The 12513-nt window shown below is 47.3% G+C and overlaps 1 protein-coding gene across 1 annotated transcript in view; it reads right to left on the bottom strand.

Moving 5' to 3' along the window:
• The window catches only part of KALRN (kalirin RhoGEF kinase), a 1228991-nt gene that overhangs the window by 69779 nt on the left and 1146699 nt on the right, over nucleotides 1-12513 (bottom strand). The window contains exon 51 of the mRNA XM_088460751.1: nucleotides 7366-7425. Within this exon, the coding sequence (XP_088316877.1) occupies nucleotides 7366-7425 (60 nt within the window). The remainder of the gene's footprint in view (nucleotides 1-7365; nucleotides 7426-12513) is intronic.

Raw genomic sequence — 12513 nt, 5'->3', positions numbered from 1 at the left:
GTGATCATTTTGTGTCTCTTGCATAGGGCCCTGATTCAGAGCTCTGACAGAGCGCTCGCTCTGAATCAGGGCCGTCCTTCCTGTTTTTAGAGCGGCCTCCTGGCCGCTCGCATAGCTGTGGGTGACCACCCACAGCTATAGCGAGCGGCCAAAGAGATGGTCGCGATGGTCAAGACCATCGCGACCATCGGGCTTGCGGTAGGGTCTCGTTGCCGCAAGCTCTGGAGTGCTTTCGGCTGTATCAAAGCCGAGAGCACTCCCACTGAAGGGGCCGGCCCCAGACGGTAGGCGTTCCCATGGGAACGCCTCCATCTGGGCAGCGACGCCCCCAGCATGCCCACCAAAGGGGGAGTGCTGTCACTCACCATCGACAGCACGCCCCCTTTGTAGCGAGACCCATAGCGACGGCATGGCCGTTGCTATCCGGGTCTCACGCATGCACACGACGGAGCCGGCTCCCTCGTGCGCATGCGCACTGGGCCAACATCGACCCACTTGCGCGCGCTCAGTGCTTGTTAGCGGGTCTGAATCAGGCCCTATGCGTGATCCAATCCCAAAACCCGAAAACTGTCCGTGGTGTAACCGGCTAAAAGTACAGTAGAAAATGGGGAAATCTGTCTGTACCCCAAAAAAAGGCAAACTGACGTAGGAAAACAATATAGAAGTGTATTAATGGCCCTAATAAAAGTATTTGGGGTTCTTAAATTGTGTCAATTGGCTTGTATATCTATTTTGCTATAACAGTGGAAAAAATTATAGAAAGAACATTTTTTGGGCAAATAAAAACTACAGTTAAATAAATGGGTACATTTTAATTTAGATTTTTGTATCAGTTTCAGGCCCTTGGTGTAGCCAGCTGCAATGTTTAAAACACGTGGCCCAACCATTCAGCCCCCAAAATACCTGACCCGCTACTTTAAACCCATTTTCCAACACTTTTTATTTTTTCTCCACAAAAATGAGATGTCGTTATTGGCCAAATTACGCTAATAAAACCTTTTTTTCCCTAATTGGTAATTAAGGGGGGTGTGCAAGGGGTTCTGCACCAAGTCCTGACATTTTTACCTTAAAATAGGGGTTTTGCACAACTTATCACCTGCTGGGGATAGAGAACACTTTTCACACAATGGAGAATTCGTAGATGCGAAACCCGTGGCTAATAGGATTGCCCGATGAGTATAAATTCACATGATATGCCATTTTTCGTCCTTTAAACTCGCCCAATCTAATAGAGTCCGAGAACATGCAAGCTCACATGTTTTTCAGACTCAAAGAACTCTCACGATTTAAACTCTCATCCAGATGTTTTCCCATTTTGAAAATACAACACGATCAATGTAATAGTGTGAGAGTTTACAGCTAAACTCTCACATTTTCTAAACTCTCACCCTATTACATTTGGCCCTATGACTCTTAAATGTGTGGATTAATACATGGCAACAATATGTAGTAAAAACTATCTGACTTTGAAAATTCAATAAACAATGTAAGTAAATGGATCATACAAATTATGTTACTGTAGCATTTTCAATGGTTAATGTTTGGCAACATATAGTAGGGAGAGACTGTTAGAGCACAGAAGTTTACCATAACATCTAACCAATTCATACCTTTCACGATACCACGGTTTATTAAACTGGTAGGGATTACCATTTTTGAGCAAACGTTTTATGTGGCATCAGGTTTCCATTATTATTATTATTATCATCCCAAATACAAAGCGTTGCTGTCACCTGATTCTCCAATCACCTGCAGTGTAACTACCACATCTCATACCACATATGCAGATTCCAGATTTTTCTACCCTTGGACTGACAACCTGGTCATTGCTTGGGTTTTTGTCAGAAACATGGTGTCTAATGTCTCTGGGTCACACTTCACTTGATATAGACAATGCTCCTTGCCCTCATATCCTGTGTTGCCAGGAGGTCTCCTTGGTTCCCACCACCATGCATTACCTACAGTATATATATTTCTGATGTTTCCCATGCATTACCTACTGTATTTGTATTGTTCTGAGATGTCCTGTTTTGCCACGACCTTTACCTATCTATACTGTGCTGACACATCCCCATCCCCTCTCACCCCCTGAACCAGCCTGGGCTCGGTCCCTAGCTAAGACGGTGGAGGGGCTCACAAAAGCCATGACCACGTCCCGCGCTTCATCCGCGGCGACTTCACCACAGGTTCCCAAGAAGAGGCTGTTACCCTCAGTCCAACAGTCAGAAACGTGGAGGAAGCATACCAGGGTTCTGCTGGGCCGTCTATCTTTAGTAAAAAGCAAAAACAGGCTGCCTCCTTTACAGCATCAGAGGAGCTGGATTCTATCCTGACCACTGCTTGGAAACACCCGGATAAAAAGTTCCAGGCATCCCATCGATTTTTGTCCTCCTACGCTTTCCCTACAAAAAGCAGGAAGCTATGTGAGACTCCACCTTCGTCAGATCCCTCAGTGTCTCGTCTGTCTAAAAAGACGGTTCTGCCAGTACCAGGGGCTATTTCCTTAAAGAGACTTCAGACAGGAAGTTGGAGAACACCCCAAAGTCCATTTACACAATAGCGGGTGTGATTCTTCGTCCTGTGCTGGTGGGCTGCTGGGTCATTAAAGTGATTGAAGCCTGGGCTAAACAACTATCTGAAGGATTACGGACAGGACTCCCAGCTGAGGATCTTATTCCTTTTGCAGAACAGATTGGGGAGTCGCCTGCTTATCTTGGCGAGGCATCAAAAGAGGTATATAATCTCGCCTCTAGGTCTTCCACTCTAGCAGTATCGACCCGCAGAGCTCTTTGGCTGCGACAGTGACAGGCTGATGCAGAATCAAAGAGGGCGGAGGGAGCACTTCCATTCACTGGTGATGTCCCGAACTGGACAAGTGTAAATCCAAAGCTACGGGGGGTAAGTCTACTTATCTCCCCTCAGCTGCTCCGGCTACTCGTAAGCCTTATTCAGGACCGTCCTTTCATGCCCCAGGAAGATTTAGAGGCCATTCCAGAGGAGGATCTACCACTTCTCATGGTTCCAGAGATAGGGGTAGAGCCACAGCAACCTCTACATACCAGGACAGTAAGCCCTCCACCAAACCCAGTGCATCACTGGTTTCCCTCTCACCTGGGGGACCCCAGGGTGGGACCTCGTCTTTGAGATTTCAAGGTAGCACGGGCAGAATCTTGTCTGGACACCTGGGTGCAGGACCTCATCACCCAGGGGTACAAACTAAATTTCCAGGTCCAACCACCTCCTCGGTTTTTCACCACAGGTTTGCCAGATTCCGACAACTGACTCGCAGGAAGCTGTAGACAAACTTCTGAACGTTTGAGTATTGGTACAGGTCCCCACACATCAACTAAAGCAGGGGTTCTACTTCAGCTTGTTTGTGGTTCTGAAGCCAGACGGATCAATCAGACCTCTTCTGAACCTAAATGATCTTGATTCCTACCTGAGAGTATTGAAGTTCAAGATGGAGTCCCTGTCAATCTGTCATTGCAAGTCTCGAGGAAAACGAGTTCCTGGTGTCTTTGGACATAAAAGATGCCTACCTACACATTCCCATCTGGCCGCCTCACCAGACATTCCTATGATTCGCCATTTGGGACTCACATTTTCAGTTCCAGGCCTTACCCTTTGGCCTATCTTTGGCTCCCAGGGTATTCACCAAGGTAATGGCCGTGATGATGGCTCTCCTTCGGAGTCAGGGAGTCACGATTGTCCCTTACCCGGACGATCTCCTCCTGAAAGCTCCTTCCAGGAACCAATTACTACAAAACATATTGGTGACTCACAGGCTCCTCATATGACATGGGTGGATCCTGAACTTTCCCAAGTCCAACCTGCAGCCAACACAGAGGCCTCAATTTCTGGGGATGATTCTGGATACAGTATGCCAGAAAGTCTTCCTTCCTCAGGAAAAGGCAACTTCCATTCAGGAGATGGTGTGGCTGATCTTACAACTTCGGCGAGTATCGGTGCACCTGTGCATATGACTCCTCGGGAAGATGGTTGCGACCTTCGAGGTCATTCCATATGGCCGTTTCCACTCCAGGCCCTTTCAACTGGACCTCCTCTCTCAATGGTCGGGATCTCATCTATTCCTTCACCAACGAGTAAAGCAGGCCTCCAGAACTCCGATCTCTTCTCTGGTGGCTGAATTAATCTCACCTGTTGGAGGGCAAGTGGTTCGGAGTGTGGGATTGGATCCTCCTCACCACAGACGTGAGTCTGAGAGGGTGTGAGGCAGTGAATCTGGAGAACCACTTCCAGGGCCGCTGGACTCCATAGGAAGCGATACTGCCCATAAACATCTTAGAATTACGGGCAGTGTTTTATGTTCTTCAACTAGCGCATACCTGTTGTGGGATCAAGCCGCCAGAGTCCAGTCAGACAACGCAAATATCATCTCTATGCTGATGATACTCAAATTTACCTTTCCACCCCTGAGCTCTCCCCCTCGCTCCTTACCCGTATCTCCAACTGTCTCTCTGCCGTCTCTTCATGGATGTCCCAGCGCTTTCTTAAACTTAACATGTCTAAGACTGAGCTGATAATCTTCCCACCGTTTTCCACTACCTCACTTCCCACAAATTCATTATCTATTGATGGCACAACTATCTCCTCTAACCCCAAAGTGTGCTGTATTGGAGTTATCCTAGACTCCTCCCTTTCCTTTAAACCACACATTCAGCACCTCTCGCAGTCCTGCCATTTCCACCTAAAAAATATCTCCAGGATTAGACCCTTCCTCACCCAGGATGCCACTAAAACCCTCACCCACTCACTGGTCATCTCCAGATTGGACTACTGTAACCTTCTCCTAGCTGGTCTCCCAGTCTCTCATCTCTCTCCACTGCAATCGGTTCTCAATGCTGCTGCTCGGCTCATCTTCCTCTCCAGACATTCTACATCTGCTTCTCCTCTCCTTCAAGCTCTTCACTAGCTCCCCTTCCCCTTCAGATGCCAATTCAAGGTTCTTACACTCGCCTACAAAGCCCTCACCAAATCCTCTCCCGCATACATTTCTGACCTTCTCTCCCTTCACACTCCCGCCCATCCACTTCACTCAATAAATGCATGTCACCTCTCTTGCCAACTGATTACTTCCTCCCACTCCCACATCTAAGACTTTTCCCGTGCTGCTCCCTACCTTTGGAATGCTCTCCCTCTCCCTATGATGTCCAGACACAATCATCAACTGCCTCTGTGCTGCTCTGGGACAAGAGACCCAGAGGCCTTGGTAGAGGACGCTCGCTCAACACCCTGGTGATTCTGATTTGTCTATCTGTTTCCGCCAATTCCTATTCTGCCTTGGCTTCTGCAATGCATCGAAAGGGAAAGGGTCATGGTTCTGTTAGTGGCTCCAGATTGGCCCCGCAGAGCTTGGTATTCCAGCCTGTGTCTACTGCTGATAGACAATCCGTGGCCTCTACCACTGCGAGAAGATCTCCTGCAGCATGCTCCTTTCGTCTATCTAGACTTATATAGACTTAAGGCGGCTACGTTTGCCGCCGTGGCTGTTGAGAGGGCAATCTTACGGCAAAAGGAGATCCCATCTACTGTGATCCCTACCATGCTCCAGGCCCGGAAGGAAGTTACTTCCAGACACTGCCACCATATCTGGAAGGCTTGCTACTTCCAGACACTACCACCATATCTGGAAAGCTTATGTGATCTGGTGTGAACGGCGGGGATCGCCTCCTACAATGTTCAAGGTGTCCAGGCTCCTACTTTTCCTGCAGGCATGCTTCTCAGCGGGCCTACGTCTTGGATCCCTGAAGGTTCAGGTTACAGCTCTCCATTTTCTTCCAGACGAAACTGGCCTTACTCCCAGATGTTCAAACTTTTCTGCAGGGGGTTATGTGGTTACAACCAACCTTTGTTCCTCCCACGGCTCCATGGGACTTGGATCTTGTTCTTTCTTGCAGTCTTCTCTGAACTGTTACAGACTGTTGAGTTTAAGTACCTCTCATGGAAGGTGGTACTTCTCCTAGCCCTGGCTTTAGCCAGGCGAGTGTCGGAGGTCGGGGCTTTCTCCTGTCATCCTGGGAATGTGTAGGTAGGCATCTTTTATGTCCAAAGAGACCAGGAACTTGTTTTCCTTGAGACTTGCAATGACAGTTTGACAGGGAATCCATCTTGAACTTGAATACTCTCAGGTAGGGATCATTCCTTCCTAAAGTGGTCTCTGCATTCCACATAGACCAGCCTATTGCGGTGCTGGTTCTTACAGAGGACTCACCAGCTTCCAGATCCATGGACGTCGTTAGAGCCCTTAGGACCTACATGGATAGGACCGCATCTCTACAGAAATCAGATTCACTGTTTGTCCGGTATGATGTTGCTCGTCCTGGTTGGCCGGTCTCCAAGCAGACTATTGCACGCTGGATCCATCTGACCATCAGGCAGGCCTATGTGGTCTCCTCTAAGGAACCTCCGACTTCCATTACAGTGCATTCCACGTGCTCGGTGGGTCCCTCGTGGGTGGCTGCCTCGCATTATGGCCGTGCTGTTCTGCAGGGTTCTCCCGCCCGGGATGGGAGCTCTGGGATGTCCCCACTGTCATGTAACCTCCAGTGTCCCCTGGTGAATGAAGGAGAAAACAGAATTTTGGTACTTACCGATAAATCCCTTTCTCCAATTCCACAGGGGACACTGGACACCCACCCAACGCTGTTCCTTCCTGCCATGGTTGGTTGTAATTCTACATTATGACTGATTAATTTTCTTTATTCTACCATTTTTAAGACCTTTTTACACGTTATGTGTTGTTTGTCATTATGTGTACTTGCTTCACCTCCTCTTCTGCAGTTTGTTTTTTCCAGCTCTTCACGGGCACAGTTTCCAAAGACTGGGCTTGTAGGGGCATATAGAGGGGGAGAAGCTAGTCACACTTTCTAAATTTAAAGTGTCAGCTCCTGGTTAGCACACTGTTCCCACTGTTATGCAGCCTCCAGTGTCCCCCTGTGGAATCGGAAAAAGGGATTTATCGGTAAGTACCAAAATCCTGTTTTAATCCCTAATGTCTCCATGTTTCCCACCACTGGACATTACCCATCTATACTATCCTGAAGACTCCACGTTTACCATAACAGGATATTATCCATCTGTACTCTCCTGAGGGCAAATTTCCCACTGTGCAGTATTACCCTTGTGTATTGCCTGGAGGTCTCCAAGTTTCTCACCACCAGGTATTACCCATTTGAACTGTCCTAAGGTCTCTGGGATTCCCACCACCAGGTAGTACTCTGCGGTATCCAACTACCATGTATAACCCATGTATCCTGAGATCTAAAGGATTCCCATCACCAGATGTTCTGCCCTGAGGTTTCCAAGCTTCCTACCCACCAAGTGATATTACCTCAATATCCCTACCTCCATACTAGCACTCGGGTCAAAGTCATCACATTCCGACTCCTCTGAGCTGTTGTGATCCTGTTTGGCCGTATGAAGCAAGAAAAAGAGATTAGTATGAAAAAATACAAAACAGCAATTATCAGGAAGAAAAAAAGAGAACATTAGTGGCAGAGTAATTTATGAAAGTCCCTCAGGAACATAAACTGTTAAAGAAAACAACAGAATTAATAAAATTAGGATTGCACCATTATTACATCGTTTCATCCTTGGAGAAAGGACACTGGTGGTGGCTGAAGATGGTGCACTTTCATTGATACTTTGGGGTATATTTACTAAAGTGCAGGTGTTTAGAAGTGGAGATGTTGTCCATAGTAGCCAATCAGATTCTAGCTATTATATTCTAGAAGGTGCTAGATAATTGATAAGTAGAAACTGATTGGTTGCTGTGGGCAACAATTCCACTTCTATAAACCTGCACTTTAGTAAATATACCCCTTAGTGTGTTAAATATCTCAGAAAGTTTAAAATCTTCTAAAGTAAACAATGACACACTGATGTGTAGCTTGCTTTATATTAACACTGAATGCTGGATTGTTCTTAGTAATCAACAGACATATGCTGATATTGGCTGAGTATAGTTGTAGCTGCATAAAATGATGAGCCCGCTCTTCTAGATACAGTTATTTACTGTTCCAGCGAATGTAATTCTATCCCCTCCCTAAAGTGTAATACTGCACAGAATACTGTATTACATGTAGTATAAGGGTCTTATAGCACTTGTTAGCATAATCATTACAAGCAACATGGCTTCCAATGTGCCTCAGTAATAGGCTGCTGATGGACATCCCCTGGAGTTCCCAGGCTTGATAATACAGTATTAGCTTAAGTGTTATGCCCAACTAGTATGGGGGAATAAATGTCTATTTGTCTATTTCATTTTAAAATTATTTTTGTCATTTCCCAGGTTGTTTAAGATATGAAAAGCCTGAAAATTAGAGTTATGGTAGACTTACCTAGATAACTCCTTTTCTTCTAGGTCCATAGGGTCAACAGGGCTACCATGGGGATAATGTGTTTCGAGAAATCCAGGCACCAAACAGTGCTCCCAGGATTCCTTGGGTCCTTTTCCATATATACCCCTCCCCTAGCCACAGGCCTCAGTTTTGTTAACAAGCCTCAAAGAAGGAGAATGAAAAAGGAGAAGGAAGAGCAATCGTACACCATGAACACTCTCACACAAGATGAGGGAATCTGTGACTGAAATACAAAAATTACCCATGCAGCCAGGTGAGTCAGGGTGGGTGCCCTGTCTAACCTATGGACCTCGAAGAAAAGGAGTTATTAAGGTAAGTCTACCATAACTCTAATTTTCTTCTTCAGGGTCCATAGGGATCCACAGGGATACCATGGGGATGTTCTAAAGTAGTTCCTCTAGGGTGGGGACGCTCCTGAGGATAAAGGAGAACTCGTCGCCCAAAGGAAGCATCCTGAAAGGTAAAAGTATTAAAGACGTAGAACCTAAGAAAAGTGTGGACAGAAGACCTTGTGGCTGCCTTACACAACTGTTCAGCAGAGGCACCACGACTAAATGCCCACGATAGCCCTACAGACCGAGTAGAATGTGCTGTCACCGTGCTTTGAGACAGAAAGATCAGCCTGTGTGTACACCTGAGAGATAGTCATGCGTAGCCATCTCACCAGAGTCTGCTTGTTAGCTGGCCATCCTCGTTTGTGAAAACCATATAATACAAAAAGAGCATCTGATTTTCTAACAGAGTTTGTGCGCTCCACATAGATACAGAGAGCATGAACTACATCCAGGGAGGCTTCACCTACAGAAAGATCTGGAGCCTAACAAATCTGGAACTACAATTTCTTCATTCACATGAAAATGGGATACTACCTTAGGAAGGTAACCCTCCCTTATACGAAGACCAGCTCTATCCTGGTGAAAAATTAAAAATGGGGAGCAACAAGAGAGCGCTGCCAAATCCAAGACTCTGCGTGCAGAAGAGATATCGAGGAGAAAAAGTGTCTTCGCTGTCAATCATTTCAAGTCTACATAGTCCAAAGGATCAAATGGGGGAGCTTGTAGCTTAAGAACCAAAGACAAATCCCATGGAGCTACTGGTGGAACAAAAGGAGGCTGAACTCGCAGGACTCCTTGAAAAAAATTTCCTCTGGAACCAGACTGCTAGTGCAGAAACCTGCAGTCTCAAAGTGGCCAGGCGGAGACCCCGGTCTAAACCTGCCTGGAGAAAAGCCAGTACCCTGAAAATCCTAAACACTTTAGGATCATACATTCTGTGGGAACACCATTGACCAAAATAATGCCAAACCCTGTAATAGATGCGGGCAGAGGCAGGCTTTTGTGTCCTAAGCATCATTTGAATTACAGAGCTGGAAAAAACCTTTTGCTCTTAAGATGGAAGATTCAAGAGCCATGCCGTCAAAGCCATACGAGGTAAGTCCGGATGCCAGCAGGGACCATGCATTAGCAGATCCTGCCATAGAGGAAAAGGATACGGACTGTCTATGGATAGATTCTGTTTGTCGGTGAACCAATGATGGGCATAAAGGGGGTAAGGTGTGCTCTACCTGGGTGTGGTGGTAAAAACTGTTGTGTTAAAGTGGGTGAGTGTGGTGTGGGGTGACTGGGTAGGTGCAAGTGTTGCACTACTGAGCGGTGTAGATGGGGATGGTGCTGTGGTTATAATGGTGCGAAGGGAATGGGAATGAGGATGGAACGATGGGAATGAGAGTGAAAGTGAAAATGAACAATGAGAATGAAAGTGAAAATTAAACCAGCCAGACACAGATGTGGGGGCCAAATCTTTTTTGGAGTAGTCACAGTGCTGCTCCGATGAGGTCCCGGGCATGTGGGGGAGGCGTGGCGGTGGATTGGAATGAGACTGGGGAGGTAGGTGGACCCTTTCAGGGGGGTCCTTGCCGTGCGGGTTCAGTGACCAGCACGTCACCCCTGCTGGACCTATGGTCGACAGTCTAGGATGTCTCAGGAGGTGGGGGGATGCGGAGAGTGGGTTGGACCACCTGGGAGGCATCCCACGTGTAGGTGAGAGTCTCAGTGTTACTTACCTACCCATAGGTTTTGTGGTGAGAGGGGGATGTCGATGTTGTAGCCATTGAAGGAAATGTGGTAGCTGCAGAATGTCGGTGAGCAAAGTCAATAGAATGCCGGTAGGTCTGCGGGTGCACGGCTCTGTTGTTGGTTTGTGGACAATGGACCTGAGGTGGTAAGTGACCAATGTGTGCAGCTGGTGGAATTGGTAGACTGCTGGGTCCTCTGTGGCTGGTCCTGATGAGGCAGGTGTGTGCGGAGCCACTGGCATTGGTCGGGGGAACCACTGGGAGACCGGATGCAGGCATGTGGTCTGGGACCACCCCTGACACTTGGTAGGGCATTCTGGGGGAGGCTGGTCTGAGGTGGAGCCGAACACTGATGATTTGAGCGGTGTGGACCAGTGGGAGTGTGGGCGATGTGGGGGGGGGTGGCTGGCTGCACCGGCGGTCCCTGGTTGGGATGGGGAACGTTGGTGGAGGCAAGCTGGCATGGATGTAGGAGTCTCCAACGCATTTCGGCACTTCTGCCTTCTTCAAGGAGGTGAACCAATGATGTCTGGGCCAAGCCGGAGCCACCAGTATTACTGTTCTGCCTTCCTGCTTGAATTTCCTGAGCACTCTTGGGAGGAGGGAAATTGGAGGAAAGAGATACGCCAGCTTGAAGTCCCATCTTACTGCCAGTGCATCCACAAAGGCTGCTGATGGGTCTTTGGACCTGGACCCGTACCTGGGGACCTTGTGGTTGTGACGTGATGCCATGAGATCTTTTTCTGGTAGACCCCATTTGTTTATCAGGAGCTGAAACACTCCCAGGATGGAGAGACCACTCTCAGGCGTGTATGTCCCGGCGACTTAGGGAGTCTGCTTTCCAATTGAGCACTCCCGGTATGAATATTGCTGAGAAGGCCGGATGATGATGTTCTGCCAAAATCAGAACCTTTGTCACTTCTTTCATGGCTGCATAACCCTGATGGTTGAGATAGGCTACTGCAGTCACATTGTTGAACTGGACTGGACTGGCCTGCCCTGGAGCAGGTCCTGTGCCATGATAAGTGCTTTCTTAATGGCTCGCAGTTCCAGAATGTTTATTGGCAGATGACTTTCCTGATTTGTCCATCTTCCCTGAAAGGTGTGATGACCTGTCACTGGCCCCCATCCGCAAAGACTGGCGTCCGTGGTGAAAAGCACCCAATTTGGAATCCAGAATGGACGCCCTTTGTCCAGACGGTTCTTTTTTTAGCCACCACAGGAGGGAGTGATGAGTCTCTGGAGTGAGAAGGATCCTCTGGGATCTTATTAGATAATACTGTCCGTTCCACTTGGAGAGAATCAATTTTTGCAGAGGCCTGGAATGGAACGGAGCATACCCCAACATGCCAAAGGTGGATACCACTGATCCCAGGACCTGCATCATTAAAAAAATGGATACCCTTCGCTTGCATAGCAGCTTGCGTATTCACAATGATAAAGTCGCAATCTTATCCTCTGGCAGAAACACTCTTTGTGCCCGAGAATCCAAAAGAGCTCCCAGATGTACCATCTGCTGTGTTGGAGCAAGAGAGGATTTCTTCCAATTAATGATCCAGCCATGCTTTTGGAGGCAGGCTATAGTCAGCTGAAGATGGTTTTGTAAAACAACTGTGCCAATATCAACAGGTCGTCCAGATATGGCAGTATTCTGACTGACTTGTGACTTGTACAGGTAAACTGGACTGGTGAGGTGGCTCTTTTTAACAGACAACACACAAACCATCCTTTACTTCCTGAGGGAACAAACTGGCCATACAGGATTTACATGAAACCAGCACAGGGACCACCCCCTGTTTCCCTTTATCCTTAGACATGTTCAAGATAAAGGCAATACATGGTATGTGACAGCCTTCACAAATACTTAGTGAATGTGAAGTATTATTATTATAATTTATTTATATGGCGCCATAAGTGTTCCGCAGCGCCTTACAAAGTACATAAACAAATTGTTGACAAGCGACTTACAGAACAGAACAATACAATACGGGACCTGGACATGGATAATATATATTGCTACATTAGCGACCATAACACCCAGATAAGCAACAGAGCATA

This window comes from Taudactylus pleione, unplaced genomic scaffold (assembly GCF_031769625.1).
Source record: "Taudactylus pleione unplaced genomic scaffold, aTauple2 ptg000977l, whole genome shotgun sequence".
Lineage (NCBI taxonomy): Eukaryota > Metazoa > Chordata > Amphibia > Anura > Myobatrachidae > Taudactylus > Taudactylus pleione.
Note: the sequence above shows the minus strand (reverse complement) of the source record. Positions and strands in the feature narration are given on the sequence as shown.